This window comes from Micromesistius poutassou (genome assembly GCF_964030765.1).
Source record: "Micromesistius poutassou genome assembly, chromosome: 14".
Lineage (NCBI taxonomy): Eukaryota > Metazoa > Chordata > Actinopteri > Gadiformes > Gadidae > Micromesistius > Micromesistius poutassou.
The window spans coordinates 5950257-5966093 of NC_140284.1; the positions used below are offsets into that span (position 1 = coordinate 5950257).

Genomic DNA, 15837 nt, shown 5'->3' on the forward strand with positions numbered 1-15837 from the left:
CTATATACACACATTTGAATGGTTTATGTGATGTTGTGGCCGTCAATTCTATCAGCCCAGTAAAACACATGTTGTGTATTGTTAGTAGCGTCTTAAGCAGAATTGAGTTTTACACACCGAGAGCTGTTGGAAAGGATGGTCTGTCATACGTTGTGTCTAACATACCAGTAGAGACACACACACACACACACACACACACACACACACACACACACACACACACACACACACACACACACACACACACACACACACACACCTATTATACAAATGTATACTTCAGGCTCAATTCCGGCTCATTGCATAAAACAATGCTGCATGGTTTATGTAACGTTTTATGTAAGCAGGCTGATAGCTTTTGATTTTGTGTTATGTGAGCAGCCTCCTCGACATCATCTGTAATGTTAACATTCACTTGTTCGCCATTTAAATGGCTTCAAAGTATTAATTGTGTGATTTTTGTGGCAAGGATAGAATTCTATAGGCCCAGTAAACAAATGTTATGCTATTGTTGTTAGTAGCGCCTTAACCAGAGTTGGAGAAGTTTCACACACCGAGAGCTGATGGAAAGGATAGTCTGTCCTATGTTGTGTCTACACACACACACACACACACACACACACACACACACACACACACACACACACACTCTCTCTCATCGTGTCCCCCGATGAGAGTGTATAATTCAGGCTCATGGTTGGTTATTTCCAGTGAGAACATGTGGTTGTTGAGGTGTTGGTTTGCTGTGTGTGTGGTTTGGGTCTTAAGATAATTCACAGGATGTAAACACTCAAACAGGGAATACAACAATCCAAACCTTGTAAGCTATATGGATATATAAAAAGATACAGTACCACACCGCAGTCTAACACTTGTGGGAGTACTGTAAAAACTAGATTGAATTACTGTACTATATTCTTTCTGACTATGAGAGTGACGTTTGCGGTATGGACATGGCCCAGATGTGCATGGCCACTCTCTTGGCAGCTCTGCATGCTCCTGCTCCTGAGGTTAAATCTCCACCTTTAGATCCCACAAACCGTTGGTTCCTGTAATCCCTGGGATTGCCTTCCTGTTTCTCCAGGAAGAGTTAAAACAGAGCTAATCTGGAAGGCCCCACCTACCACAGAGTCCAACTAGTTCTACTGACTTGTCTCTTTGTCCCAGATAATTAACTAATAACTAAGAGGACAATATATTCTATTTGTTAGGATGTTTGACTCCCAGCCGAAATTCTCTGGGTTTGATCCCCAATGTCTGCAGTCTAAACTGTAGGCATCCAAGAGAAAGATGCCCCAACTCATATCTACTTTAAAAACACGGATCTGAATTGCTTTGGATGAAGGCTTCTGCTAAATATAAGACGAATAGTAATTAGTTGGGTGGTAAATAAAATAAGAACCATTAACCACCAATTAAGTAGTAGTAACTAGTCAGGTAACTCATCACAGATCCTTAAAAACATGGATGCTGCCTCTCGTACTCATCTCCCTTTTCCCCGCATCTCTCTCTCCCCGCTGCTTTATAACCATTCGAACACATTTTCATAAATTATCAGAACACCAGAGGGCGCAGTGAACCATAAAATGGACTCTTTTACCTAGGTTGTGTCACACTCACAATGTGTGGTGTCGTGTCTGCAGGTCAATAATTCATTAACACAAGATTGCAGTTTAGATGCTCCAATGGCAATGCTTTACTGAGAACATGTTTTGTATTTCACATACAAAGAATACTGTAATCTAGATTGAAAGCACATATATGGTAACAGGTGGTGCACTCTTCTGGCATAAACATGTATACACTTCATCTCCCTCCCTCTGATAAAAACAGCAAATAAAAAAAAAACAGTAGGAGGAGTTCAGGGACTTACTGTGTACACATATGTGCTTACTCTGTAGGCCCTGTCAATAGGATATCATCCAAATACACCATACACAGTCCTCTGACCAAAATCCCAGGACTAGATGATACATCAAAAGGCAGTGGAGTGTAGGTGTACAATCCTTTGCTTGTATTAACAATGAAAAATGGTTTTTAAAAATCATCCAATCTCTGTTGGTATGCATGACTGATGACGAGTTTGCAGCAAGCGAGTTTGATTAGCAAACAGGTCCTCAACCTATGGAATTAGATATTCGTATTTATACTGATGGACTAGTCACACAAATCACCAGGAATTCTGACTTGATAACTGGATTCACTTAGTTTCCTCGGCTTTAGCACTGGTACAATTGGAGCAGACCACTCTATTTAACTTTCAAGAAAGTTAAATAGCAAGTGTATTGTTAAATGTTAAATGCAGAATTGGATAGGCTATTACAATTTAGTAGCCTATCCAATATTGGCCTAATTCTTGTGCCTAGAGTGCCTACTGTATTCTTGAATACCACTTGATGCTTAGACAATGCCTCCCCTAGCCCGGTGAAGCTCTCCATCTTGGGGACTTGTTGCACTTCCATGACTAGAACACGTGATGACCCATGTTCACTCCCCTCCCCATTGTTAATTTGCAGCCACACTTTATTTTGAACCATCCTGGGCAGTTCCTTTCTCCACCTGCTATATTGAGCTTGGCCTACGATGGTCAACCAACACCTGGTATTTTCTTCAATGCTTCAATGGGTTAACATTTCTAAAAGAGTGTCCCCAGGCTTACCAGGCTTCCTCATAAGATGTATGTAGCTGCACCAATATCACTCAAAAATATAGCTGTCATCTTTTCTACATATTCAATGTCATCATCTTTTGAGAAAAAACACAGCATTTCACAATATTCTTCCCATGTTAGAAAATGTCAATCAAATTGAGTCTCTGTTCCTACCATTTCCTTTGTTAGTTGTTCCTTTGTTTTTGGTCTTCAGAGGAATGCCTTGATGAAATCCAGATTAAAACAATGGCTTTTCTCCTGATAAAACCATGCTTCTTCTTCAGGAATAGCTTATTTTCTTAACTTTATCATTCTTCCTCATTCCTCAAGTTGCAAGTTAAAATGTTCCAATGCTTTAATAAGAACATTCAGGTACAGTACAATACTGAAAGCCAGGGCTGAAGCACACAGATGATAACGATTCAAGTAATGAACAGCTGATGGAATAAACATGAATAGACTCCATGATGGTATTGAAAATACATGTATTATCCTATTATTATTGAATTACTGTTTTTGGAGGAACAGATCTAATTTTGCACTCCTTTTTATTTAGTTTGTTCAATAGATATATTTAACATATATATATATAGATAGATAGATAGATAGATAGATAGATAGACAGACATATGAATAGACAGATAGACAGATAGATAGATAGATAGATAGATAGATAGATAGATAGAGTATATGACTGACGTCATATACTCTCAAATCTAACTCCGGTGCTCTAGCTCACCAAAGGTATATTCTTTAATCAGGTTGTACTCAGAAACATCTTCACAGCTTCTTCTCTCAGAAATGTGTCAGGTAGTGTGGATGTGAGGCTGATCAGGGCAGCGATGACGCTGAGTTACCATCAGGGTTAGTAACTAATTCCACTAGGGAAGGCTGTATGAATATATTATATCAATATTATATATAATTAATGTGTAGGCCTGTGTCGTATAAATAATGCATATTTTGATGAGTCATTCCTGATTTACCATGGAGTGATTTCTAGGAAAGAGCTTGTCATTAGTTCTAGTCACTATCCCTCTCTCTCTCTCTCTCTCTCTCTCTCTCTGTGTTTGCGTGTGCGACTGAGCGCGTATGTAATAAGAGGCCAGGTGTCTCATAAGGTTCTTTGATTAAAAGTGTAAATCCTCAGCCAGGTGAAATTAGGTTTTCATGACCATATACAATATCTGTGATGTAGAGCTAAACCAAACAGATAAACCTTTTACACTGCAACCGCCATCTGTGTTCTCAATGTGATTTCCCACTTTTTCTACTCCATACAATCTGAATTGGAGGAACGGAATGGAGCTTATTAAAGTAAAGTAAAAAAAATAAAATGGGTTTGTATTGCCTTACCATACATCATAAATTCACAAACATACATACAAATATACTTATTTTTATGTATATATGAATAAAATAAATAATAAAAATATATATATACAATATATATTTGTACATATAAAAATTGTCTGGAAGTCCCCACACCTATTGGCTCCCAGATCAGACCTGAGCAGGTCTGGTCTACGCATTGATCAGAGGACAACATGTTGGATGTAAAGGTGACGTGTAGCTCAAGGCATGCGCGTCATCATGGACACGTCTACAGCTAGATGGTGTTAGTGGGTGGCTCCATAGAGACTAGGTGACGCAAACACAAACCAGTACTACTATAAGTACTACAATTACAACTACTACGTCTCTACTATTACACCACTATGACTAAAACAGCTACTAGTATGACTATAAACAATACTTATACTGCTACTACTACTACTACTACTACTACAACATTACACACCATATGATGCTCCCGGGTCACTTTGGTATAATAACAAGAATGACAATAAAACCCTTTTATTTCCTTTCCAGATGTTAGGCTGGCAGACACTTGGCACTAGGACCTAGGAGAGCCATTGTTTGTCGTTAACACAATAATAGGGTGAGGAGATGGCCCCACACTCCTCACTGAGCGCTTGCCATTTAAAAAAACAGAACACAACATGTAGCCACATGTAGCACACACACATACACTCAAGCACAAACACACCATTGTGAGTACACAGCTAATTATGTTTAGTGTTTGTCGGCCACAAACTGTGCCTGATGTTTGTCCTATTATCTTTACCACACTCATCAAGAACCCAATATATATTCTAATAAATTATAAAATCATGTTAAATAATAAAAATAATGTAATGTGATGTGTGTATACTGATTTAAAGGTGATTGAACTGAATTCGATTTTACAATCTTTAACAATCAGATCAATCTACACAGACAGACAGGTGGGTAGACAGACAGACATGCAGCAGGCAGAGAGACAGAGAGACAGAGAGAAAGACTGCCAATAAGTCTTTTGTCCAAGACTCCTAACAGCCCTCTGTTGGGAGGTGTTTGCGATGGTTTCTGTGGCAGCAGGATTCATGGGGTTAATAAGAGCATCGACCTGCAGCTAGGAGGGGTGATGGATAACAGACCATAATAATGCTGTTTAACAGCCCAATCCCCCAAATAAACCAAAACCTACCCGAGGACACACACAAGCATACAATGTCATGTAATATATATATATATATATATATATATTCTTTAACACGTAAATAATATAATGCAATATAACTTAACAAAACATTATATTACATTGGACAGGATAGTTAAGTGTTAAGGGTGTTAGACTCACACGCTGAAAGGTTCTGGTATTGATCCCATGCGGCTGCAGTCTAACCTGTTGGCATCTTTGTGCAAGAAGCTGCCTGATTAGCATTCTGGAACAGAGATCATGTTATGTATTGATATTCAGAATAACATAACAACTGATGTCCCTCAAGAGGAGGCAGATACAAGATTGAGCCATCACACTCTCAACATGACCTCATCAAGAACTACTCTCACGAGCGGCTCAGTGACACACATACACATACACACACGTACACACTGATTTTGCAGTCGAGTCTCGTTCAGAACAATTCAAACACTCTGTAGCACCTGGAGACCATCATCCAATCAGAAGTGTGTTGAGCAGGCTACCCTTACCATTAGACATTTGCTAAAACAAGAAACTTTCCTGGATACTTTTTATTAAAAAATGAACTTTTTCCTTAAAATTGAGAAAATCTACAATCCTCATCTCTATCCAGAGCCCCTTTTCACACACACAAGGGAGGGAAGAGGAGGGGAGAGGAGATATGTAAACATGTTTTGAACAAGGTGCTTGCGTTCTGGTTGCTCAATCCACCGATTCAGTCCAACATTACACAAGATTGTTTCTCTAAATGCCACACTTCTAAATGCATATGAACTCTGAGAGAGAGAGAGAGAGAGAGAGAGAGAGAGAGAGAGAGAGAGAGAGAGAGAGAGAGAGAGAGAGAGAGAGAGAGAGAGAGAGAGAGGCCAATCAGTGTCTCTCGTATGAAGAGGATCTGTTTAGGTCCTCTTCCTCTTTGGGGGATTCTCATCCACAATGTACCGACACACACACACACACACACACACACACACACACACACACACACACACACACACACACACACACACACACACACACACACAGACAGACAGACAGACTCTGATACCCACTAAACTATAGCCTCGAAGGGACTTTGATTAAGGGATGTGATCGCTTATATGCTCTTGCATATAAGCAAGCCCCTTGCTTATATGCAATATAAGCAAGGTGCTTATATGCTCTTGCTCTCAATCCCAGATCCTGACTCGCTTCATTCCCCTGTTTATAAAAGGCATTTCAAAATGACAAATGTAGGCCTATATATGTCTATATAATTACCCTTTGGAAACATATACAAACATGTACAAAGTTTAATTGCAGTCGTCTTGAAAAACATAAATTGCTTGTATGAAGAAAATATTATATCTTTGCTCGAAGAAAAAATTATGTCTTTGCTCAGTGGAGCAAGTAAAAGTCCCCACAAATACACAAGTAGTACAGTACACGAGTAGGCCAAGAGGCAAAATACATCCCGTTGTCTTCAAGTGAGTCAAACTGAGTGAAACAGATTAAATGAAGAGACAATTACTACCGAGTTAGTGTGTCACACACACACACACACACACACACACACACACACACACACACACACACACACACACACACACACACACACACACACACGCGCGCGCGCGCGCCCACATGCACACATGCACACATTAACGAGTTTAAAAAACACTCTCGCGGGTCCTGCACATTTGGGCTGGACGGGGATGTGCGTAAAGAGCCGTGGTCACCTCTGCGTGGGAGATGATGATGTGTATGTGGGCCGGGAAGTTGGAGCGCTTTTAACTGTTGGACTTGGAAGATCTCCTCACACATAGCCTACCGTGACCCATAAGTGTTATCGGAGTCAGCAAAGAGCTGCTATAGGACGCACATCGGAGAGACATGAGCCTGCTACCCTCCTTCACACAGCTGTGTCTGCTCCAGATGTTCTGGTGCTGCGGCGGCTGGAGCACCTCGACCGGTGAGTGATGGACTTATTATATAAATCAAAATGTATCACAACTTTATCGATACTTTTAACGTTTTAATGTCTTATTTCACGCAACGTTCCTTAATCAGGAGTTGAGTCTTAGCCTTAATACTTATTCAATGTTGATTGATCTATTATTTATTTAAGTAACTTTTAAATATGATTTGATTTAAATAAGGTATTTCTCCGTCGTTTCAGATTCCTTCCTGAATCCGTTCAATCAGTGGACGGATGATATTGATTTAGGACAGGTAGGTTTGGTTACTTATGCTTATACTACTTATGCAGATCTTATACCCTTACCTCTCTCTTGTAGCCTATGTGTAATATTCTCAACGTTTGTTTAGTTTGCATTTTGATGTCGCTCGTTGTTATTATTTTCTGTTACTTTTAGGCCGAATCAAACCAAAAAAGGGACAGATTTACATGTGAACGATTTCATGTCTTATTTAACGTATAAGGCTGTTGTTTTTTATGCACATGCAAAGATGAGTGGCGAATGCAAATGACATCAGGTTATTGCTCACATTTTATACTTGCATAAACCGACTGATCAATCAATGAGGCTAAAACACGTCATGTATTTCTACTTTATAACAACACTTAACAATAGGCCAATCGTCTTAATTTCTCTAAATCTAATTAAAAATGTGTGTGTTTAATATCCGTTTGATAAGATTTCAATCTTAAATTAAATGTGCTATATAAAGACCTAAACGTTTAGTTATAACATTTAGTTTAGGGTTAAGTTATTATAATAGGCTATATGTCTTGGCCTATGTTCTTATGGTTGGTCTTCGATTCAGTTCCGTTCCTTTCTCATATAGTCTCCTCGACGTTCATGATATACCTTTTTAAACTATAAAGACGACATAATCATCAACATTTTCTAGTTCAATATCATATGGTTGTTATCATAATACGAATCATAATACAATAATAATAAAAACAAGAATCTGAATTATTATCGTCTGTTTATTAATATGATTATTATTATTAATGTCATAGTAAAACTTAACAGATTTCCCCATGCGTTGTTGGGGCTTGAACTATCGAGTTTCAGGTTAGGAGTTCACTATTATCACTACCCCTGGTAAAATAAGTTCAAGCTGTGGTGAAACCTGGAGTCAATTAGGAGCAGACAGAGGGCTGTGCTCGCTCACAGCTGGAAAGTTAGATGTAAAAATCACCTCCTGTCCACCCGTCCTGTTGGCCAGCCGTGAGTCACTGATCTGGAGATAATTACACTGTTTCCCCATCGCCTGGTCAGACAGAGCCTCTACCCCTCCTCCTCAGACAGATGACAGGCCACAGGAGGCTAATAGAACAGCATGCTATGACGAGAGGCCCATAGAACGACGTGATACATTCTACCACAGTCAGCTAATAGAATGTCATGCTCACCCCGTTATCGCAACAATGACTTCATCTCCAGGCTTCCACAGCTTAGGGACCCCCTGGCAGTACCAGAGGATTGACTTGGTATCTAACGAAAGACAAACCACATCTACCAAAAACACCACCAAACATACACCAATCACCAAAATACACACAAAATCAAAAATCATGAACCAGACTAGGCTAGAGGAAGAACTATTCTCTGGCTTAAATTTATTCTCCATGTAACAATGTAAATTGCGACACTCCATCTAAGTGGCTGCCACCCCTCACCTAGGGGACATTTTCTGGGCTCCTCTAGACAAGGATGCAGGGTGGTGGGGTTGGAAAACTGGTTTATTGTCAAAGTCTGAAGACAATAATACATGACCTGGTGCTCCATGCAGGAGATGCCTGGTTTAACCTGTGCACACTTGCTTAATGTGCAACTGATGTTCAGCTGCACCCAGCCCAATCAAGTCCAATCAATCTGACTCGGGCAAGGGAAGGCTGCTTAAACCAGCCACCAGCCACACCCACTTCCACAGTATATGATTGTAACCTCTGAATTTGTCATCTCAATCAGTTTCTTCTGAATATTTCCAGATTCCCAGGCTTTACAGGAGGGAGGAAGTTGGAAATCTGGTGTGGAGAGATGAGAACGAGGTAGGCAGAATGCTGATTCACAAGTGTATTTAGGATCTGTGTTATACACTACGCTAATAGGAATCTATCCCAAATAGACGTCACCTTATAAGAGTACATGTTATTCTGAAGGAATTAGTTGGAGTAACCAGAAAAGTCTTCTTCAACAGACAAATCTTTTAATGAGGTGAAGACACATGTACATTTTGAGAAACCATAGTTACAGGTATGACATAAAACATACCCATAAAGGGTAAAGCTATTTCCAAATATACCATAGCAGTGCTCCATACGTGTGTTTAGAATAACATTTATTCTGCAACATCCACAGAAAGGTTGGACCTTTGACATCATCTGGACCAATGAATAATACAGATCCCTGACCATGTATGATGTAAATGGTCCAACTTCAGTGTGATTTGCAGACCATGATTTTTGTATAACAAGCATAAGAAACCCTACACGTAACAGCCCAGTAAAAAGAGGACACATAATGACAAGCAGTGCAGGAAATGAGATGCGCTAAAATAAACATCATCTACGTCTGGTAGGTAGACGTATGCATAAATATGATGCATAATAATATGTTGTATCTTGACCGATGGTCTGTGCTTCTGTTTCTCACAGGAACAAGTACAGAATGTGTTCAAGAGAGTAAGTATTTCTTTCTTAAACGAGGACTGCTGTGTTTCGCTCTGGTAATCAAATTTAGTTTAATCTCATGTAATCTAATTTAGTTTAATCTCATTGTACAAATTTCATCCAACCTAATGCAATGTTGTTTAATGTAATATCATTTAACGTAATCCATTTGAATCAAATGTTATGGAATCTGGTTGAATATCATATTATGAAGTTAAATCTCATAAAATGTAGTGTAATCTAATATATTTCTATATCATTGTAATTTAATCTAGTTTAATTGAATCATGTATTTCTTCTTTTTCTAGTTCCTCTTTCATTACTCCAAAGCCCACAACGCCTTAGGTGCCATGCAGCACATCCAACACAAGGTAATGCAACACAAACATACACAAATCTGTGTCTGTCACTTGTTGTATCACGGTAACTGTGATTGGAGCAGCTGATTGATATACCAACCAATAGCTGACTCTCTCTCTATCTCTCTCTCTCTCTCTCCAGTCAAGCTCGGTCCACCCTCTGATGAGACTCTTCCCCAAACTCTCCCAAAGGAGGAAGAAGCAGCTCGTCATGATGGTGATTACCCCACCTTAGCCTGGAGCTAGCTGTAGCTAGCACATTTTACCCTACGTAGCTCTCTGTCACTCTACTTGTGCCAACACATGTAGCTTTAGCAGCCATTAATCCCTATAAAATAAACACTACACAATTTAGGGGCCAGGGAATAGAGGGAATCCACTGGCGTGATAGGAATTGGTCACCCAGTGACCATTGCACCCACTCAGCTCAATTGCATCAAGAACCTGACTTAGTGATGTGTGATTCTTGAACAATTCAGTCAAAAAGAACGAATCCTGTGCTGTCCTTATCTATTGGCTGCATCTGATGAAAATGTACACTGCAATGCATCACGGCATATCGTTTACAATAAAGTGTGCATAAGTTGTGCAGGATGGGTAAAAATGGGGACGCCCACCAATTCAAACACGCCATGACACTACTCGTTGTCTGTTTTATGTGACTATTAATCCTGTCCATGTTTGGCTCCAGCAGATCCGAGAGCTCCCAGACAGGATATAGATTAACCACCACAGAAGACGAGGACAAGGACACCATCTGAACGACAGCCATTTGATCATTTAACACAATAAATTATATTCAAAAACACATGTGCAAAGCTCTTCCTGTTGTACAGTCCATCTACTCATGTTTATATTTTGTATGTAAATATGGATGTAGACATACGTGTTATCAGTGTGTGTGTGTGTGTATATATATATATATATATATATATATATACACATGCAGGTATGGATAATGTGTTGTATGCATGTATTGAAGATGTATGAATATATTTGGTGTATGAATGTGTATTTAAGTGTAAATGTTTACAGTTCAAATCCATCATATGCACATCCTCTTTAAAAGAATAACACAATCACTGACGATGAACAAAGATTAACTAATTTTAATCCAACATGTATAAAATGTATGACATTTTGTGATTATATACATATTCTCAAACATAATAAAGGAGTGGGTCCATGTTCAAAGACTTCGTAGATAATGATTGTTGGGGAGGAAGTTACAGAAGAAACAAATTGGCTACAACTTCTTGCAGTGTGGCAATACCTTCCCATAATCCTATGTGTTGGCAACTGGGGTTACAGTATGATGAAAATAATAATCACTAACATTGGTATTGTACACGTTAGAGTGGCGTAGGCTACTGTAGGGACAGCAGAGCATCTAGCCCAACTGGAAGGTCACAGGTTCGATTTCCCCCTCCGCCACAGTGTGTAAGATCGCCTCATATGCAGACTGCTAGAGATTTATGTTTTTAACGTTAATCTCAACACACAACTAGCCTTCCTCCAATGTGATCAAACTAGTCGTCATCCGATTCGCTGTCTCTGCCCCTGGGCAGTGAGGACCTGATGGAGCTCATCAGATGGTCCTGGATCTGTTTCTTGGGGTTCTCCTCCAGGTCTGTCTTGATGGCGCCAGACTCTGCTAACCTCCACTCCAGCTCTGATCGGACAGACAGGAGTCACATGGTCACACCATAGCCATTCAGAGGGTCGAGTCAGGTCAAATGCACTCCATCACAGGGTTGTCCCAGAAGAATGTAACAGTGGCACTGTGCCACCATGCTCCCTTTCCAGCGGCACTATGTGGCATTTCACAGCCAAGTAGGGTTTGCGCCATCTATTAACCAATATTTTCATTAAAATGTCTAAAACTGATTAGAAATTATTATTTTGTAAAGTATTTAAAAGTTTTGATTAAGTTATGCAAAGAATAAAAAGTCTCCCTCTCTGGTGTAGAAGCCATGGTCCTACCGTCAGCCTTGAGGTTCATGCCCCCGAAGACGAGGGGGCCAATGTACTGAGCCCTCATCTCCCCCTCATGGTAGACAAACACGGTGGGCAGGTTGCGGTCGGGGTAGTTGGGGATGCAGGTGGTGGAGATGGACTTGAGGAATTTAGCCTGGGGAAACTTCCTGGCCAGCTCCGCCAGGTGCTGGTTGATCAGTGTGCACAGAGGGATGCTGGGAAACAGGAAGGGGTAATAGATTAACTGATGGAAGTCCTATGATGCACTGCTTTCTCTTACACTCACCCCAGCCTACATATAACTAACCATATTAAACATTGCTTGCAAGGAGCCATATAGAGTCCCATGTTGCTCGCCAAGGTGTAGTGTGCCTGTTAAGGCTTGCAGTCTCACCCCTGTTTGTAGAGGTGTAGCACCACCCAGATGCCCTCTCCAGCCTGGTTCACCTCCTTGACGTAGTCCTGACCCGAGATCTCCTCCAGCGACCCAAACACGTTCTTCAGCTGTGTGGCCTTCCACTCCGCCAGACGCTTCTGTCTGCAGGGAACAACCCGGTCAACACTATCTCCCAACACGCTTATCATCACTCATGTGTCAAGTGTGTAACAGATTATGTAGTTTTTATATTTCAAAAGTTATATGAACAGCTTGCAATAATAGAAAGCAAAGAAAGGGGGAATATAAGAATTGTGATTCCTACGTGACTACCATTTTTTTCCCATCCTAGCATATAAATTGAATACAGAAAGGATTATGATAGGAGTATTACAGGGCTGTGGGCAGCCTGCAGGCTGTAATATTAATGATGTTTCTGGGATGTACTGTGACAGTACTGGGAAACCAAAGAGTGTTTCTTCAGAGACTTGACTTCCTGACAGGGTGACTTCAGGGTGCTTTGAGTCCTGTTGTGACACTATGTTAACCTTGTTTTATTCATATCAGTCTAGACCAGGGCTATTCAACCTCCTTAATAAGTAGGCCAAAAAGGAAAACCACAGAGGGTCAATGAATTGCTACAAATAAATCTTACTTAAAGTAGTGTTAACTTAATAGATATAGTACTACTACATGGAATAAACTTGGCAGATGCATTCCTTTCTTCTTCACTTTTTATCGTATCATTATAAAAAATTTTGTTAATAAATATTTGTCGGTCCATTTGCTTTTGAATTGGCGATTTTCACAATCAATCATACGTTATTCTGGCTTGGAGAGAGACATCTTGAAGCGTGTTGTTAGCCTAACTAAAGTGACTTTCTCCGTGGCCTGCCAGCATAAAATGCAACTTGAGCTTGACTGAGCCAATAGCAGGTGCAGACAGAGCCTTATAGGCACGTGTATGACAGTAATATGATAAATAAAACAAATGCAAAAAAGAAAATATATATATATATTTTTTGGTTTGCTTTAGCTTACTTTTGTGATAATTGTTCTGGTTAAACTAGTTAAACTAGGTAACATCAGTCGAGTTTCATTTTAGTTCAGTCTACATAATTCCATTTAATCCAAACAGACCAGCTTCCCTTGTTAACCTCTGATCTTACCGGTACATCTCCATGGCTGATTCGTCTTCATCACTGAACTCGTCTTCGTTCTCCTCCAGCTCCTGCAGACTCATGCTCTCGTAGGTCTTCACTACAGGAGCAAAAAACCAGGATCAGGATCAAGCTAATATTTAGTAATAGGGAACCTTTGTAGAAATACAACAACAAAATGGAAGATAATACATTTTATTTTTAAAGCGCTTTCCTAGACACTCAAACAAACTTTACACAAAGGCAACAAAAAAGGCAATAAAAACAAAGAAATATGAAAACAAATAACATTACATCATTAAAAAATGTCTTAAGAGATCTAATTTAGGAGGTCTAAAGGTCTAATGACTAAATCTGCCGTCTAACATGACATTCTCACAATAACTAATTGGACGATGTGAGCATCCTGGTTGCCATACCGATGGACTGCTGCTCTCGGGCCAGCGCCGCCTCATCCTCCTCATCCTTGACGGCCTCCTTTGGAGGGAGGATCCCCTTCCGCCGCAGGATGTCATTCCACTCAGTGTCCTCATTTGGGTCCTGGGCAGAAAACCGAGCACCTTTAAACTCACAAAGTCCTCAATCCAATTTAACTAGGAGACTGGAATCTGTCTGATCTGGCCATTTTTGCTTTTCTAGTCTAATTTTGTTAGATTTTTAGTTACGTTATATTTTCTAACACGTATTGTTCTATCTTGAGCAGAGCAACTGTGACAAAATATTTCCCTCGGGAATAATAAAGTTATCGGAATCTATTAAGACTTCACAAGAATCACTTGGAAGTGATACTGGCTCAGAGTCGCATTATTTAAGGCTGCCCAGTAGCGCCGCCAGCAGCATACTAGTGGTCAACGCGTTACGGTTCAGGAAGCAGAAATCTGAATAAAACCCGACAGAAATAAACACTATTCCTACATCGCTTTATTTCTCCATGTACAATCACGGAACAGATCACCGCACATCGCCAAGTAATGTGTTTTGCTTTTAAGGTAGTAATGATAATGACGTACAATTGACCGTTCAATTGTTCACTTAAGTGAATTGGAATTTGGTTAGAATATTGCCAAATATTAACCGTTAGTGACTGTTTCAGTGTTTTGATATACAGCTGAACCAGAGAGCTGAGATAAATCAATCATACTACTAACAGTAATATTACCACAGCTGTAAAATCTCCTATAAAATGGTACACCTAGAGTATTCAACCTTTTGTTATATTAACGCCCAATAAGTAATAACAGCGTGTTACATTCGTATTTTAAACATTACTAACCTGCATTTTGACAGAAGAGCTGAGATCAGAAACCACCCAACTACCGGAAACACATGGACTGCCCCCTCACTGCCTCCGACGCAACACCACCGTTACATTCTGCCCTATCATTGAAACGTGTATTTAGAGGCTAGAATTAATACATATTCTATTAAATAAGTATTACTATACTTTATTATTCTGAAATACGTGTTTTATGTTTTTTAAACGTGTGTTATCTTTATTAAATAGATTAGGAACCTATTTTGGAGGGGACAATAATAAACGTCGCATTGACTTCCGACTTACGCCTCGATATGACCATAGAAGGAGCGGGAGCGCTACGTTCCGTCTGAAGCAGCTGAAAGCGAGACAGCTGTATATACCTCAGAGGGAGCCGTCAATCATCACACGCGCACACACGCACACACACACACACACACACACGCACACACACACGCACACACACACGCACACACGCAGACACGAACACACAGCTCCAGAATCACCAATGTTTGTTTTGAGATAATGTAGTCTGGTATATGTACCAAAGACAACCAGTGTCTTTAAGAACGTTTTTTCTATCCAACGAAATTAGAAAAACATGCTCGTTAATAATGGAAAATGTAGGCCTACCATGATCTAATCAGAATCAATTTCCCTGTTCTAATTAAACTTTCAGTGACGAGGGCTTCGACTTTTCCTCATTCAAAAAAGTACACGACTTGCTTTCAACAAAGTGAAGTCATTGTGAAGTCATTATACTTAACCTAATGAAGTAATGCATTCAATAGTTTCACTTTCCACTGCAATCTTCATCGTCACCAACTTCATCATCTAATCAATCGCCCTCACGACATCTGTACTGTGGCCGTTATAATTGCAATATTGCAATATTTGGGCCAATTGGGG

General features: G+C 39.9%; 2 protein-coding genes across 2 annotated transcripts; one reads left to right on the forward strand and one right to left on the reverse strand.

The window, feature by feature from the left end:
• Positions 1–7049: 7049 nt before the first annotated feature.
• Positions 7050–10881, forward strand: nms (neuromedin S; the record flags this gene model as incomplete). The annotated part of the gene is made up of 7 exons (XM_084478276.1): positions 7050–7128; positions 7336–7388; positions 9121–9180; positions 9787–9813; positions 10110–10172; positions 10303–10377; positions 10855–10881. The coding sequence occupies 7 exons, from the start codon at positions 7050–7052 to the stop codon at positions 10879–10881; spliced, it is 384 nt and encodes a 127-aa protein (XP_084334402.1).
• Positions 10882–11254: 373 nt separating this feature from the next.
• On the reverse strand, positions 11255–15038 carry pdcl3 (phosducin-like 3). The gene is made up of 6 exons (XM_084478056.1): positions 14947–15038; positions 14093–14213; positions 13683–13773; positions 12532–12675; positions 12144–12352; positions 11255–11832 (listed from the first exon to the last, which is right to left on the reverse strand). Exons 1-6 carry the CDS (start codon positions 14950–14952, stop codon positions 11690–11692), a joined length of 714 nt encoding a protein of 237 aa, XP_084334182.1. The 5' UTR covers positions 14953–15038; the 3' UTR covers positions 11255–11689.
• Between the last annotated feature and the right edge of the window lie 799 nt (positions 15039–15837).

Bases quoted from the DNA above. Each gene is read 5' to 3' on its own strand.
- pdcl3 (XM_084478056.1), bottom strand. The intron at 13,774-14,092 runs GTATGGCAACCA...TTGCTCCTGTAG, and splicing joins CCGAGAGCAGCAGTCCATCG to TGAAGACCTACGAGAGCATG. The intron at 11,833-12,143 runs GTAGGACCATGG...CTGTCCGATCAG, and splicing joins CATGAACCTCAAGGCTGACG to AGCTGGAGTGGAGGTTAGCA.